The sequence below is a fragment of the Rattus norvegicus genome, chromosome 10, assembly GCF_036323735.1.
Source record: "Rattus norvegicus strain BN/NHsdMcwi chromosome 10, GRCr8, whole genome shotgun sequence".
In the NCBI taxonomy this organism is placed as follows: Eukaryota; Metazoa; Chordata; class Mammalia; order Rodentia; family Muridae; genus Rattus; species Rattus norvegicus.
Window position 1 is genome coordinate 83,201,344 of NC_086028.1, and position 16,210 is coordinate 83,217,553.

A 16,210-nucleotide genomic window follows, 5' to 3' on the forward strand; every position below is an offset into this window, starting at 1 on the left:
GTAGTAGTAGATTCAGTGCTCCAATACACAAATGTTTGCTTGGTTCCCAGGTAGCCTCTGAATGATCTGACGGCCCATTCAAACTCATTCCTATTTAAAATAATTCTTTTGTTGTGCTGGGGGAATCAAACCCAAGGCTTTCAGTGTTAGGCAGTATTTATTCTACCGCTCACCATAGCCCAGGCCTTCCAGGCTCCGGGGACCTTTCTTACCTATTCTTCACAGGCTGGGACTACAGGGCCACACAACCCTGGTGGGACTTGTCTTTTTCTTTTCTCTTTTTTAACTTTCTGAATCGGAGGGCCTGCGATGAGCTAAGTTTTGTCCCTGAATCTCAGCTGCCACTGACATGGCTGGTCCAGGTCCACAGTGAGACCTACGGAACTTTTTTTTTTTTTTTTTCCGGAGCTGGGGACCGAACCCAGGGCCTTGTGCTTACTAGGCAAGCGCTCTACCACTGAGCTAAATCCCCAGCCCCGGAACTTTTTTTTAAAGATTTATTTAATGTATATATGTACTCTTACCTGCGTGTACACATGTGTGCCAGAAGAGGGCATCAGAGTCTATTATAGATGGTTGTGAGCCACCATGTGGTTGCTAGAAACACCACCCCCACCCCCCACCCCCCCCCCCGTCGCCTTTTTGGTTTGCATGCGTGTGTGCATGCATGTGAGCGTGTGCACAAGTGCGTGTGCATCCTGGAAATGGAACCCAGGACACCTTCAGCGCAAGTACTAGACTTTAAGGAATAGAGGTGGGTGGCTGAAGCCACACAGACAGTTGGGAAACATGGCTCCTGGCCACTGTCCACAGCTGAAGGGAGAGAGGGGCAACATGGTAATATTGTCTGGTGGGCAGTCTGCCCAGTGCCGTGAGCTTAGTATCGCTCATCAAGTGCGTCTCGGAAAGGGCTGTTGCTACACTGCTTCTCCAAACCATACACTGACTTCGCCTGAACCGCCCGCAAAACTGGGACAAAACATTCTAGTTCTGAAGGAGGGTGGGCTGCATCTCAGAGGATTCACATAGCAGATGTACGCAAAGCTTTCCGAGTTTTATTTTGTCCTCCCATTTGGAGATTCTTTTTTAACACGCATGCATTTTTAAAACAGTAACAGAGGCTCAAACTGTTCAGAGCAGACATTAGACAAGCACAGGGGTGAAAATTCCTATTTTAAAAAATGGAACTTGCAGCCGGAAATGGACAAGTCACATGTGGTGGGTAGTACTTTAATCCTGCGGTCCCAAAGATGACTCTAGATTTCATTCACATTTGGTGTGTGCGATGTTCTGACCTGCTGCTGAGATGTGCTAAGCAGAGGGTTCCCCCTAAATGTATGGGCTCCCACCTCGCAAACTGGCTGTGGGCAAGGGACGGGCTCTTCTGGTGTCTCCTCAGCCTCCTTCCTGGTGACTCAGCCTGAAGGACAACTGAGTCTCATTCCCCCTTGGCAACACTCTTCCTAAGTGACACATTTCAGAGGATGGGGACCACAGCTGGCAGATTTGGTAGCTGTCTAGTTGTGTTTCCCTTTGAAACCCCCTACCCCCACCCCCATTGCTGCTGGTGAGGTCTCTAAACTTGGGAAACCACAAGGCCAGAGCTCTGAGGGCTATCTCAGTACACTGTCCTTTCTGCCCAAAATACTTGAGTGGGTCAAGCACTAGAAACAGCTAATGGTTTTTCTCTCTCAACCTGAATTGTTAAAAAGACAATTGGGAGTGGGGGACAGGGGGCTGGAGGGACTGGCTACTGAGAAAGTCCTGGGTCTTTGGTCCACCTCCCCAGGGAGGCCTGGCACATTGTGAAAAGGGGAAGTCTCTGACAGGAGTCCAGTCTCTCCTCCCTTGAGCACTGCTAGGGAACCTGTTTAGGCCTAAAGCCCAGGACTGAGAAAAGTGATTCAGCATGGGGGAGAGGGAAAGGAAGAGCTGCCTGTGGTGGGGAATATAGTGCCACTGAGAACAGCCTGGGGGCCATTCATGGTGCAAGCCACAGACCAGTAACCCCTGAGCTAGTTAAGGAGAGATTTAGCACTGCAGCGGAACTGAACTGTACTCCTCATGCTGCCCTGCACACCCCCCCCCCCCCAAACAGGGACAACGTTAGACTAGGAACATGGCCTGAGGCCATCGCTTGGTGTCAGAGTTTTCATAGTAGTACCCTTTGCATCAGCTGGATGTGAGACATACTTTCTCAGCCCCACAATCCCCACAGGAGGGATGCAACACAGTAAGTAAGAGGCAGGGTGAAGGGCCGGTAACGGAATTCCCCCCTTTCCTGCATCCAGACCTCACCCAGTTGTCTGGGACTCTATTCTTAAATGTCTATTTCTGGAAGACCCAACATGACTCTGCATGCCATAAGACAGTCTGGCTGTTCTTCATGGCCCTGAGGAGTCAAGTGAATGGTCTTGTCTTCCCCTTGACACCTGCTGCCCAGAGTGAGCGGTGGGACTCAGGAAGGAGGCGACAGATGAATCGGGGGAGGGTGTAATCACGTGGAGATTGAAGCCAAACAGCACATCTTTGTCACAAAGAGAAAGAAAACTTGTATAAAACAAGGATAAATAGCTTTTAAATATATGAATGCCAAAGGAATCAGAGAGTCAAACCCCAGGTTTTTGAAGACAGCGCAGAGAATGACCTTTAAAAAACAAAACAAAACAAAACCAAAAAACCCAAAAAACCTAAAATCCACCAAACCACAGCTCAAATATTTTGATCCACTCAACAATACTGTCAGGAAAACAAAGCGCTTGAAACAGAAAGCTACCTCTCAAAATTGTAAACAATATACAACAAAAGGAAACCCCCACAAACCCCACCGTTAACCCCGTTAGACGGCTGGTAGGACTGCTAGGTTCTGCAAACACACAACAGGTTTAGCCAGGAGCGTCAGCTCCCAAGCCTGGGGCAGATCCAGATTTTTTCACTCTTGATTGTGAGGTGGGAAATCAAGTCCTGACATTATTCCTACGTAACCCCTCTCCTACATTAAAATCATTTCTCCACGAACCATGTGGTTCCGAGTCCTTCCCCAAGACCCCTGTGGTTCTGCTCCCCAGAACCTTCTTCTTGGGAAGGAGTGGGCCCCCACCTGCCTCACCCAATTGGCAGCCCCAGAGAAGCCCACAGCTGACATCTTGCTTCCTTTCTTAGTTCAGTGTTGGGTAGGGAGGACACAGCACAGTGGCGACTCCAGCTCCCCAAGCAGAGCTTGGCCAGTTTGGGAGGACAGGCTTTGGAAATTATCTATTCACCCAAGACAGTTCCACAAACCAGCTTCACATCTTTGGGGTTATCTACAAAATTTCCATCTCGTCCTAAATTCCTGATTCCTTCTGAGGGGGCTGGGAAGAGGTAGGGAATGCACCTCTCCCAAGAGCAGGCCGACGAGGCCATTTTTCTTCCCAGCGACCACTTGCTCTGGTGGCATCAGAATGACTTGTGTAGCTCCCTTCTGAGGCCCTGGGCCAGAATCCTGAAGGAGGCTGCAGGATGTCACTCTTTCCAAGAAGGACCTCGGGGAGATCCCAAGAGTGCCAGTAACAAGGAAAGTCAGTCAGCCCTGAGGCTTGGGGATAGGCAAAGCCCCATGTCAGGCCTCCAGATGGGCTTTCCTGGGTCACCTCCTCAGGTGACTCAGGCAACCTCAGATGGAGCACCTTGCTGGCTAAAGCTGTCCAGGTGAGAAGTCACAGGCACAGGAGCCAGACACCTACACGGGGAGGCCGGGGCTTGGAGTGGCATCCTGCACCAACCGTATGCCAGCTCCAGGTGACTGCACCCAGAGGTCAGTAGTTAGGATATGGGTGATGCACACGGCCCCGGTTGATAGATATTAGTTTCTGGGATTTTCCCAAAGGGAGGCAGCCACCGAAACACAGGGGTCCCGATATATGCAATGGTGCTTTGTAGTTCCCCTCGAGCCAGTGGGAGGCAGGCTTGACGGACATCAGAATTTCACTCAGAGGTGTGGGTGGCTTGGGTAGTGATCTCTGGGTTCTTTGAGAACCAGCTGTCTGAGGGCCCAGCTGCTTTCTGGTCACTCACCATCTCATGAAGATGAGATGTTCCCCCTCTGAGGCCTCTGACTCGGGTCCAAGATGTCGGGGTCAGCTGTGCAAGGACGGGATGAAGGAGCCAATGTAATGTTTCACTTGGATCCAAGGTGGAGACATGGAGGGAATTATGCACAATACTCCAGAAAATAAAAAGTCCATCGAGGGGAGATTAAAACGTCGCTGACTGAGGTGTCTGACCTCTCATGGTGTCAGAGCAAGTGCTGTTCACGTCCCTTGTGCTGGCCTTAATTGAAGGGCACTGAGAGCCTGACCAGAATAGGGAGGGTGCCTGGGGTGATGACATACAGCGTTATAAAGAGCGATCCTGGAGCAATGAATTTAAGAAACAAACCCAAATCAACCCACAAAGTCAACTCCAGCCCCTAGGGATCATAAAGGGTTACAAAGATACCAAAGAGGAAACCTTGTTTTAACCCAGGGACAAAAGGGGCGCATCCAGGGTGCTGGGGAAGTAAGGCTGCCACGCTGTGAGCACGTGTGCCAACAGCCAGCTCCTTCTTCCTTTCTAGAGTTGCTTTGGGTCACAGGCTGCAGTCCCTTTACTAAAGCCCTCATGAGCCCCGACTCTGCTCCCCGCCCTCCCTTCCAGCCCAAATACACCCTTTCCCTCTCCCGATCCCCGACCCCTTGTCCAGCAGTCTGGCTCTGGCAGAAGGTAGAGACGACTACGTCAGGATGTTGGACATGAACTCATTGAAGCGTTTTGAGTACTGCTCCGGGTTCACAGTGGAGATCTCAGCCCCTGCCTGGAAACACACAGACACGGACTCGGGTCAGATGCTCAAGGCTAACCAGAAACGAAGGAGGTGACAGCTGAGAGGGGAGGAGTCTACTGGAACTTTTCTTTCTTTCTATCTATCTATCTATCTATCTATCTATCTATCTATCTATCTATCTATCTACCTACCTACCTACCTACCTACCTAAAAAAAACACTTAATTTTAGACCACTGGCTCTCAACCTTCCTAGAAGGTGCTACTTTTTAGCACAGTTCCTCCTGTTGTGGTGACCCCCAACTATAAAATTACTTTTGTTGCTACTTCATGGCTGTAACTTGCTACTGTAATGGATGGTAATGTAAATACCTGATATACAGCCCCTGTGAAAGAGCCCTTTGAACCCCAAAGGGGTTGCAACTCAACGGTTGAGAACCCCTGTCTTAGACAAAAAAAACAAAACAAAACAAAAAAACCCATTTTTTTAAAAAGATGGTTTTGGGTATGACTCTGCGGACCTTGAATTTATATGGCCTTCCTGCCTCAGTATTCCAAGCACTGGTGTGTTGTCATTAGGCGATGACTGTAATCAAGGATCACCAGGCTAGGAAGGCCACCAAAGGAAGTGGCTTATACGTGACATCAGCGCTCTCTTGGGCTCCTCCCTGACTGAAGCTGTCACCCACTGAAGAAGTAGAGAGGCCATGTGGGGACCCTGGCCTCTGTGGGGGGCAACGTTCGAAGAGTCCGGTCCGTGGGGAGCACTGTGCGCATGTAAACAAAGCTATTCTCGGCTACCGACGAGATGCACAGACAGCCAGCAGCCCCCAGGGAAAGCAAGTGGCGGCTAGGGCCCAAAGGCCGGACAACTCCTGGGAAAACCAAGTGTGTTTATTACCTGGCCAGGCTAGGCAGGCGTGGAAAAGCCGACGGCACAAGGGAAGGGCTGCTCTCCTACTGTATAGGGAGGAAGGGCACGGGCACATTCCCAGAGCAGGAAGCCAAGACCACCCTTCAGGCGGTGTGTGTGTGTGTGTGTGTGTGTGTGTGTGTGTGTGAGAGAGAGAGAGAGAGAGAGAGAGAGAGAGAGAGAGAGAGAGAGAAAGACAGAAAGTGTGTGTGTGTGTGTGTGTGTGTGTGAGAGAGAGAGAGAGTCTGTGTGTGTGTGAGAGAGTCTGTATGTGTGTGTGTGAGAGAGAGAGAGTGTCTGTGTGTGTGAGAGAAAGTGTGTGTGTGAGAGAGAGAAAGTGTGTGTGTGAGAGAAAGAGAGAGAGAGAGAGAGAGAGAGAGAGAGAGAGAGTGTGTGTGTGTGTGTGTGTGTGTGTGTGTGTGTGTGTGGAGATGTACTGCACTGGGCTGCGCCCAGGAGGAGACTGGGAACTCACTCACCCCATGTTTCACTGTCTTGGCGGCATGTGCAGCTTTCTTCTTAGCGTCATACGGTGTAAGGATGTCAATGATGGCCATGAAATAGACCTCCTTCTTAGGGGCACCTGTATGGAAGACAACATATGTCTGGGGCACACCCAGAACTCCCGGGTCCCAGGTTCAGAACTCCTCTGCCATGGTGGAGTCAGGAGCAGAGGGTTCCTCATGGTCCTGTCTCCTTTGACCTTCAGCCGTTCCGTAGGACCAAAGCAGCAACGCAAAAAGGTCTGTCCTTCTCCAACACAGCCAAAGAAGTGACACGGGACCTGAGGACCTGAGAGAAGGAACTCCAGGTTCCAGTCCTCAGCGTGGCCATACATAGCAGACTAGGGGTCAGAGGTCACCTGAGAAGGAAGTGGGGACACAGACACCCCGAATCCCAACAGTGAGCAGAGGCATTCAGGGCCGGCTGGGCCAAGCGGCCCAGGTTCTTACTCTCATGGCTTTTCATGGCATAGACGTCGACGGAGGGGTCGAACTCTCCTGGGCCAAAGAACCGGGGGAAGCTCAGGAGGTTGCCGGGGCTGTCTGGAGGCGTGCCGTAGGAGCAGAGCAGGCCACCGCCCACCCCATCGTTCTCACACTCCTCCTCCTCCGCTCGGTCTTCCACCTCCGTCTCCTCCTGCTCTGCCCGGTCTACGTCGTGGATGCCCACCAGGAGGCTGTAGTCCATGATCTTCAGCTGGGCCAGGAACTGGGAGGTGAGGACAGACAGGTGAGATGTTCACATGGGATGTCCCCGAGGCATCGGGAAAGAGGAACGGCTGCGACTCATCTCCACACGGGCTTTAGAAACGCAACAGGAGTAGGCTCTACCACAGGGGTGGTGTCTAAGGTGAGGTAACTGCCTAGCAGGGCAAGGCATATAAGGCTGGCTGCGGTGGGGTGCCAGGACTCCCTGAGGACAGGCACAGGCTGTAAAGATCAAAGTGGCCGCTGCCTGAGGGAGGAGTAGCCCAGAATGGTGTCTCACCACCCGAGTGTGAGGAGGAGCAACCCAAAGGCATGCTGCACTGTGGAAGATGGTGGAGAGACCAGAGCCACACAGCACTTCCTCTCAAACCACAATGCTCAACTGCTTCCGGGTCCTAAGCCTAGAGCGGGCTGGGCTTACGGGTTTTGTTTTTGTTTTTGTTTTTGTCTTTTTTAGCTGGGTGTGATCATGCACAAGTGTAACCCCAGCACTTGGGAGGCAGAGGCAGGTAGATCTCTATGAATTTGAGGCTAGCCTGGTCTACAGAGTGAGTTCCAGGACAGCCAGGGCTACATAAAGAAACCTGTCTCAACCAACCCCCACACCACTCCCTCAAAAATGTGTCTCAAAACAAAAAAGAATTTTTAAAAATAATGTATTTAGGGGCTGGGGATTTAGCTCAGTGGTAGAGCGCTTACCTAGGAAGCACAAGGCCCTGGGTTCGGTCCCCAGCTCCGAAAAAAAGAACCAAAAAAAAAAAAATGTATTTAAATACAGGACCCTGAGCTAGAGAGGTGGATCAGTGGTTAGAGCAATGGCTGCTCTTTCAAGAGGACCTGGGTTCAGTTCCCAGGACCTACATTAGGCGGCTTACAACTGCCTGAAATTCCAGCTCCAGTTTAAATATCCTCTTCTGGTTTCCACAGGCACCTGCACAAACTCAGGTACACAGAGACAGGTAACACACACACTTACACACACACACACACACACACACACACACAAAATAAATAAATAAAACAAAAAGACAGGTCTGGCCCACCATTCTTTGCTGAAGATGAAAGGAGCCATGTGGAGCAGAGAACTGTGGACCCTCCCCTGGGGAAGTAGGGAGTCAGAGCCAGGGAACTGAATAGCTGGTTGGAGGACCTCAGCATCTGGTTTCCTGTCACTAATGCTACACGCCCTTCCACCGTGGGAGCTCTGTGTGTGAAATGATCTAGCAAAGACATGGGGAGAAAGCAGTCCATACTGGGTTACAAATGCCCCGCCTGTAAAATGAGGTTTGTGGAGGTTTGAATGAGAATGAACTGTTTGGGAAGGATTGGGAGGCGTGGCCCTGTTGGAGGAGGTGTGTGACTGAGGTGGGCTTTGAAGTTTCAAAAGACTGGGCCACTCCCATCATATGCTTTGCCTCCTGCTTGCAGGCAGATGTGAGCTCTCAGCTGTTCCTGCCACCATGCCTTTGCTCCGCCATCACCGGAGTCTAACCCTCTGGAACCAGAAGCCCAATGATACACTTTCTTTTCTCAGTTGCCTTGGTCATGGTGTTTTGTCAGAGCCACAGAAAAGTAACTGAGACAGTGTGATCCCAGGAATGCCCAGCGTACAAGTCTTAGGCTCTGCTGACACCGCCTTTCACCAGACCACTGGGAACAGTGAGTTCCACTCTCTGAAGGTTAAAGAGGCTCCTGGTCCGCAAACAGGGTGAGGACAAAAGTTAGAGGGTACCTCCACATCCCGCTTCAGTTTTTCTAGGAAGTTCTTTTTACTCTCTTCTCCCACACGTAGCTTCTGCCCTTCATTGAGGAAGTCATTGTCTTTGAACGTGGGCAAGTCCTTGGCCTGGGAAGAGCAACAGTGGTGCCGGGTTAGGGAGGCTGACTCACTCGGCTGCCAGTCTGCTGGGGCAGTGTGCAGAGGGGAGGGGTCTTTAACACAGATGCACAGCATCAGAGACGATGAGAGAGACAGGCAATGACAGCAAATGTGTCATGCACCAGACACTGATGACAGAAGGGAGGACAACCTCCTGCCGAGCCTGGGAAGAGCTTAGGGAACTACTGACTAGCTCAGGTTGGACTACGGCACAGACACCTTCTCCACGAAGAACTCAGCAAAGACAGAAGTCAGTGCTGAGGATGCCAAGGGCAGGCAGGTGCTTAATGACACAGGACATTTCATGGTAACAGACTGTTTGGGAGCTGGGCTGGGGGTCACAGAGGGGACACGACATATGGACAACAGAAGGTGTCACCAGGCAAGCGACCCTACCACATACCTTTTCCTTGTCACTGGCTTCTCTGGCAACGGTGGAACCCTGGAGGGACAAGAGCCACCAGAAGTTACACTGAGACAAACTCCTTTTGCAGATATACATGTGTATAACATACGTGTACATGTATAGGGGCCAGAGGCTGACAGCAGGTGTCTACATCTGCCCCCCACCCCTTTTTAAATGGCCTTTTGACACAGTTTCCCTATGTAGCCCTGGCTGCCCTGGAACTCACTATGTAGACTAGTCTAGCCTCCAACTCACAGGCTCTGCCTGCCTCTGCCTCCCAAGTGCTGGGATCTCTGCCACCTTTCTTGTGCATGCGTGTGTGTTTTCTTGGGTGCTGAAGGCCGCCATGGCCACTCCAGCACAGCCATTTCTTGAACTGACTGTGACCAAAAGAGACAGCAGATGCTTAGTACCAAGGCAGCCCTGGATAGATCAGTTACCACTCTCACGGGACCTTCCTTACAGCGGTGGTCAAGTCACTCATCACCATGGGGCTAAGTGCTACAGGAAGGAGACACTCTAGGCATGAAGCACTGACCTAGACCTGAACTGTGGAGGGGGCGGGGGCCAGGCCTACTTCTAGAAGGGAAGTAGGACGTGATTAGTTAGGGGAAAGCGGAGGTGTGGAGGAGCACAGGGATGCTGGGAGGGAATCTATTCAGACAGTATATATGAAATCCTGGCTGGCAGCAGGGGAAGGACTGTGTGGCTGCAGCAGAGGGAGGGGACAGGATACGAGGGGACAGAAATCAGAAAGCCTGGTTCAAGGACAGCAGAGTACCCGAGTTCATAGCCTTAAGCACATCCTTCTTGGTGTATAGAAATGCATCCGTGTGGTCACTGCATGGCACTGGACAGAAGCCAGCATGCGTGCATTGGGACAGCCTACCCCGCGGTGTGCATATCCCACAGGCAGGAACTGAAGTGCATCAACTGTCACATATGCTTAACTAACCTCTTTATTACTGTCACCTAGACTTCAGATAGCGGGTCTACAATAATTCGGCATGTCAACTGTTGAGTTCCCTGTCCCACTAAAAGGCGTGCTTCCCCACTCCCGATACAAACAGCTGGAGGTGCAGCCTCTCCCAGCCACGGAGAGCTGTGGACCCACAGAAGAACACAGAGCCCTTTACCTTGAGGTCATATTTGCGATGTACAGTAAGCCGATGACTGAATACATTCCTGGTGACCACCATGTAGGTTTCCACACCGTCCACGGTCAGGCGGTACATGCCCAGGAACTGTGGCAAGAGGGTATTGCCGTGACACTCCACTATGAACTAGAATGGAGAAGAGCAAGCAAGGAGGCTGAGAGCCAGGAAAGCACTGGGAACAATTGGGACTCACCCAAGCCGAGAAGCTCTCTGAGATTCACAGGCTCTGCAGGGACTCGGGAGAGAGCTCAGTGGTTGAGAACACAGGCTGTTCTAGAAGATTTCAGGAGAACTGAATGACCCCAAATCCACAACCCTGACTATACCGTGGTGTAAAGCCCAGGGCTTCTGCGCTAACATCGGAGATCAGAAGTTCCCTTTACCACATCTCTATGCCTGGTTAGCAGATATAATGGTTAACTTTGATGGTAACATAACTGGGCTGGGAGCATCTCTGGAAGAACTAGAGAGATGGCTCAGCGGTTAAGAGCATTTGCTCTGTTCCAGAGAACCTGAATTTGATTCCCAGCACCAACATGGCAGCTCACAACATCTGTAACTCTAGTTCCAGGGATTCTGACACTCACTTGTGGCCTCTTTGGGCATCAGGCACACATATGGTTCATATAGATATAACAGTCCACAGACATTAGTACCACACGCCTGGGGATACAGGGTTTATTCCACAGCCATGAGGACATGAGGCCAGACTTAAGGGATGGTTTAATCTCCTGATGCAAACATGGTAATCGGGAAAGTGGGAGGTGGGAACAGCTAGAGGAAGTAGGCATCAGGGACATGTCCTCGGGAGCTGTGTCCTGACCTAGCCACTTCCTACACGTCCTTTCTCTGCTCCTGCCTCCCCCTTGCCAGAACAGGTCCTTCCTCCATTTTTATCTTTTATTACACCTGATTGGCTGCTTATCATGCTTGTGGAAGTCAGAGGACAACTTGCAGGTCTCTCCTTCAACCATGTGGATTGAATTCTAGTCCTCAGGTGTGGTGGGCTGGATGAGAATGGCCCTCACAGGCTCAGATGTTCGGACACTTGGTCCCCAGGTGGTAGCATTGCTTGGGTAGCTTTAGGGGGCGGAGCCTTGCTGGAAGAAGTGTGTCACTGTAGGTGGACTTTGAGGTTTCAAAGCCACACACCATCCCCAGTTCCTCTTGGGTTCCTGCTTACAGTTCAAGATGTAAGCTTTCGGGGCTGGGGATTTAGCTCAGTGGTAGAGCGCTTACCTAGGAAGCGCAAGGCCCTGGGTTCGGTCCCCAGCTCCGAAAAAAAAGAACCAAAAAAAAAAAAAAAAAGATGTAAGCTTTCCGGTCTCCTACTCCAGTGGCCAGGCCTGCCGCCTCTACTCCACCATCACGAATGCTAACCCTGTGGAACTGTGAGCCCAAATAAATTCTTCTAAAATGTGTCTCAGTCACGGTGATTTACCACAGCACTAGAAAAGGAACTAATATATCAGGTCAGGGGCAAACACCCTTGCCCGCTGAGACATCGCATAGGCCCCAGTTTTTTTTGTTTTTTTTTTTTTTTTCTTTAAGCTGTTTCTGTCAGGTGTTTTGCCACAGCAATGAGAAAAGGGACTAATGAACTGGGAAGGACCTGCCACTACCAGAGTGGACCTGGTCTCCCCATCAAGCCCCACAGAAGTTTTCTCTTTCCCTCTCCCAACCCATCCTCTACAGCCCGGGCCTGGGACTCACCATACCTGGTGGTATTTCTTTAGGATGTTGTGCATCTCTGCCACATCCTCACTTGACACAGTCTTGATGACAAAACGCCGGTCATAGGTGGTGAGGAAGCGTGTGCCGCACCTGCCCTGGCTGTCACTGTTGATGGGCGCACTGCGTGTCACTGAATTCTGAGTTGTCCAAACAAAAGCAATTGATTTCAATGAGAAACACACTATTTTCCTTCCCTTCCCTTTCCCACAGTGCTAAGAGGTGAACCCAGGGCCTTGCACGTGCTGGAGAAGCACCCTCCTGCTAAGCTACCTCTCCATCCCTACATTCTGTCTTCAACTCAGGACTTCTATAGACTGACAAACACCAAGACAGAGGTGCCCAGGGTGGACCTTTCCGAACCCCTTTTCTCTTAAGATGGTCAAATTCCTCACTAAGACTCTTCTCCAGATAATCAGAGTTGCTCCTACCTTTGATCACCGACTAGGCTCTGTGTTTGATATATGACACATCCGTTCTCACCCAGAGAGCTGCTCTAAAAAACTAGAACTGCCTCGGTGTGAGGTGACAGAGTTCTAATCTTGACCCTCACAAGCAATATGGCCTCGAGGGAGCTGTTAAGTTTCCCTACTTGGGGGCTGGAGGGATGGCTCAGCGGTTAAGAGCCACTGACTGCTCTTCCAGAGGTCCTGAGTTCAATCCCAGCAACCGCATGGTGGGGTCACAACCATCTGTAATGGGATCCAATGCCTTCTTCTAGTGTGTCTAAAGACAGCTACAGTGTACTCATAAATAAAATAAATACATCTTTAAATAAAGAACATTTCCCCACTTGGAACATGGGTAGACAGACCAAGCTTAGGAAGGAAGGCCAACCTCAGGAAGCCATGGGTACGTATGCCTCCTCTTTTCTAAGCATTGATCCCATCCCTTGACAATACCTCCTAAGGGAAGGATGATGTCATCTCTCTTCCCAGTGTCTCCCTCAGGTGGGCCTTCCTCATCTGTGCATGTCGGAAGACAATTCGAGGAGCCTGTGCTCTGTCTCTGGTCCTCTGTCCCCCATTATGCTCAGAGAAGCCCAGAGAGGGCTGGACATGTACACAGACGAGGGCATGTGGACTTTAGGAGATAAGATGCAGGGCGATCCCTGCAGCCCAGGATCTAACTAACAATACATCTGTTGGGATCTGCTCACAGAGATGTTCTTTGCCCAACCATTCCCAAGCTCCTAAAGTCCTACTAGATCCCTTAAAACAACCTCACAAACCCTCTGGAGGGGCCAGAGACATGGCTGAGTGGTCTGAAACATCTATTCCCGGCACTTACAGTAACTCCTCCTCCAGGGCAATCCAATAGCACTGAGCGCCCGCCATGGCACTTGCTCACACATACCCACACACAGACATGCCCGTAATTAAAAATAAAATGGATCTTAAATAACATCTCTAATCTCAGCACTCAGGAGGTAGAGCCTTGTAGATCTCTGTGAATTTGGGGCTAGTCTGGTCTACACAGCAGGTTCCAGGACAGTTAGAGCTACATAATAAACTCAAAAGACAAATGAACAACAACAGCAACCAACAACAACAACAAAAAAAACCAGCACTGGGGCAGAACCAGCACTGGGGCAGCAATACCAAGAGGTCAGGAGTGCTGACCTTCGATAGACAAGACATGCTAAATTAAAGCATGCCCTGTGAGTCCCCAACCTAAAAGGGTGAGTAGGTCGTGCAAACCAGTTGTCCTCTCTCCCTGCCTGGCCCTGTAGCGGTAAGCCAGGTGGAGACACGCAGTCCTGCAGCCCTGTGTCCAGCAGCATCTGGGACTCCCGAGCACTGGGAACTCATGAGCTAAGAGTCCCCTCCTTGAACAGCAGCCTCAGTGCCCTCATTTCAGCCTGGAGCACAGTCAGCACCCAAAAGGCTATAAGAGGCATGATGCAGACCCGGAGAGGATGTGGTGAGACAGCCCAGGGACAGGGGACAAACCACAGTGGAAGGAACAGAGCCAAGTGACTAGGGGTGGCAGAAACGGTAAGATATTTTCAGAAAAGCAGACTATTCAGGTTATGACTGGGTTCAGGGTTTGGCTTCAGCAGAGGGGCTGGAGGGACCTCAGGACTTCTCAGCTAGGGACCTTCTTCCCTCTGGCTTAATTTGGGCACAGGCCTGGCGTCTGCTCTCCCCTCAGGACACTGCCTGCAAGTCCTCCAGAGTGGGGGAAGGGAAGGCTCGTCCCACTCCGCTGAACTCTAGCAGATTTACAACAGCGATTCCAGGGTCTAGGCACTTGTTTCTGGTCCCGCTATGCTATCCACACAGATGATTGAAAAACTGAGCTATGGTCCCGCTGCTTAAGGGCAAAGAAAGTCTCCTCCTCCTTCACTAGCAGGCTGTGTACTAGGAAAGAAGGGGCTCTAAGTGCAAAGTAGGCTCGGTGCAGAGCCCTGGCTGCTGAGTCAGACTTCCGCTGTCCTGACTGACATTCCTGATAGGCCAATGGCTTCTCCGACAGGACCATGCTCTGAAGCATCCCACCCCGCCTACCAGGAGGACAGGGGCCATGTCCAGGAGGTGATGTAGGCTGTTACCCTTGATGCCTTTCTTGGCTCATCTCTCCTACCTGCTTTTAACAGGCCTCATTGTTTGCACGCTCTATCTCAGTCAAACTACCAAGGAGGGGTTCTTCAGCCTAGACTGGGAATGTCAGACTGAAATGAAGCAGCTCCCACACAGCTCTTTACAGCTCGCTCCTGATGCTCCCCCTCCCCAGGGCAGGAGCCTTCTAGTATCCTCTGCGGCTCCTAAAGGCTTACCAGTCCTGGTCTGCTGGCACGGGGTGGGTGTGAGCTGGGACAGGAGATGTGTTAGCCCAGTGACAGCTGACACTCTGCCCCCTGCCTGTCCTGCAGGGCTTCCTGACCCCCTCATCCCTGAATCCTCCCACTGCGCCAAGATAGCTCCGTACCTGGTAATCCTGGTCATCGATGCCAAACCTCTCCCTGAGGTTTCGGAACACCATGGGGCAGTATTCCTTGAACTTGAAGCGGCTGGGGAGGTTTTCCCTGGGGAAGGCAAACATAGATCCTGTGAGCCAACCTCGCTCAGCTGGAGCAACGCCAGAGCCCTTCAGTGTGTGGCCTGGAGAAAGTCTGGAAGTGAGTCCCAAAATCTGCATTTTTTTTTTGGTTTGTTTTTTAGTTTTTTGTTTGGTTGGTTCTGTGGAGATCTCATTCGGTAGACCAGGCTGGCCTCGAACTCATGGAGATCCACCTGCCTCTGCCTCCTGAGTAACTTAAAACTTAAAACTCCTTAAAACTTAAAAAGAGGGGCTGGAGAGATGGCTCAGTAGTTAAGAGCATTGGCTGATCTTCCAGAGGTCCTGAGTTCAAATTCCAGCAACCACATGGTGGTTCACAACCATCTGCAATGAGATCCGATGTCCTCTTCTGGTGTCTGAAGACAGTGATAGTGTACTCATATATAATAAATAAATAAATCTTTAAAAAATTAAAAAGAAAAGTGTATCTCATGGGAGGTGAGACCCAGTAATATGCTGGAACGAGAGTGTCTAGAAAGGTCTCTCATTGAAAGGAATAGCTATGTCCAAGGATCCCTGCCTGGACTCCAAAGGTAAAGGTGGCTTGACCCAAGTGCTCACCTGTAACGCCAGCAGCACTCAGGGGACTAAGGTAGGAGTGTGGAGAGTTCAAGGCCAACCTGAACTACCTACTAAGTTCCAGAACAGCCTGGGCCATATTACCCCAAACAAACACGCTTGGTTTGTACTGATGAGGTGTTTGGTCAGTTGCCTAGGAATATGGCTTTTGAGTTTGTTTGTGCTTTTTGTGGTCCTTGGGACCAAGCCTAGGGCCCCACACACCAAAGCAAGTGTCCTACCACCGAGTTACGTGCCAGCCCTGGAGCAGGTCTTTACAAAACTATGCTACACTTTAGTCAAGGCTAGACTCCTAGACAGAGAAGGCCATCTAGAAATGAGACTCTTCCACATCGCTTCCTTTATGGGAAGACTGAGGGGCTCCCTTCTGGACTGAGGCCCTCTGGTTATACCACAATGCTGGACTGCCTGAAAATCAAAATAAACGGCCCCTCCTGCAGCCTCCCCACACATCTCCTAGACCAGCACT

General features: G+C 50.9%; 1 protein-coding gene and 1 non-coding gene across 3 annotated transcripts in view; both read right to left on the minus strand.

The window, feature by feature from the left end:
* Positions 1-400: 400 nt before the first annotated feature.
* On the minus strand, positions 401-481 carry Trnat-agu11 (transfer RNA threonine (anticodon AGU) 11). The gene has a single exon. It is a non-coding gene; the product is annotated as a tRNA-Thr (tRNA).
* A 554-nt stretch (positions 482-1,035) lies between these two features.
* Positions 1,036-16,210, minus strand: part of Pip4k2b (phosphatidylinositol-5-phosphate 4-kinase type 2 beta) — a 28,914-nt gene continuing 13,739 nt past the window's right edge. Inside the window, exons 3-10 of one of the 2 annotated variants that reach the window (XM_008768131.4) lie at positions 15,031-15,127; positions 12,087-12,239; positions 10,348-10,494; positions 9,209-9,247; positions 8,659-8,772; positions 6,669-6,927; positions 6,195-6,298; positions 1,036-4,834 (exon numbers count right to left, since the gene is read on the minus strand). In XM_008768131.4, the coding sequence (XP_008766353.1) occupies positions 4,754-4,834; positions 6,195-6,298; positions 6,669-6,927; positions 8,659-8,772; positions 9,209-9,247; positions 10,348-10,494; positions 12,087-12,239; positions 15,031-15,127 (994 nt within the window). In that variant the 3' untranslated portion in view covers positions 1,036-4,753. The remainder of the gene's footprint in view (positions 4,835-6,194; positions 6,299-6,668; positions 6,928-8,658; positions 8,773-9,208; positions 9,248-10,347; positions 10,495-12,086; positions 12,240-15,030; positions 15,128-16,210) is intronic. The other variant, NM_053550.2, reaches the window with a different exon arrangement.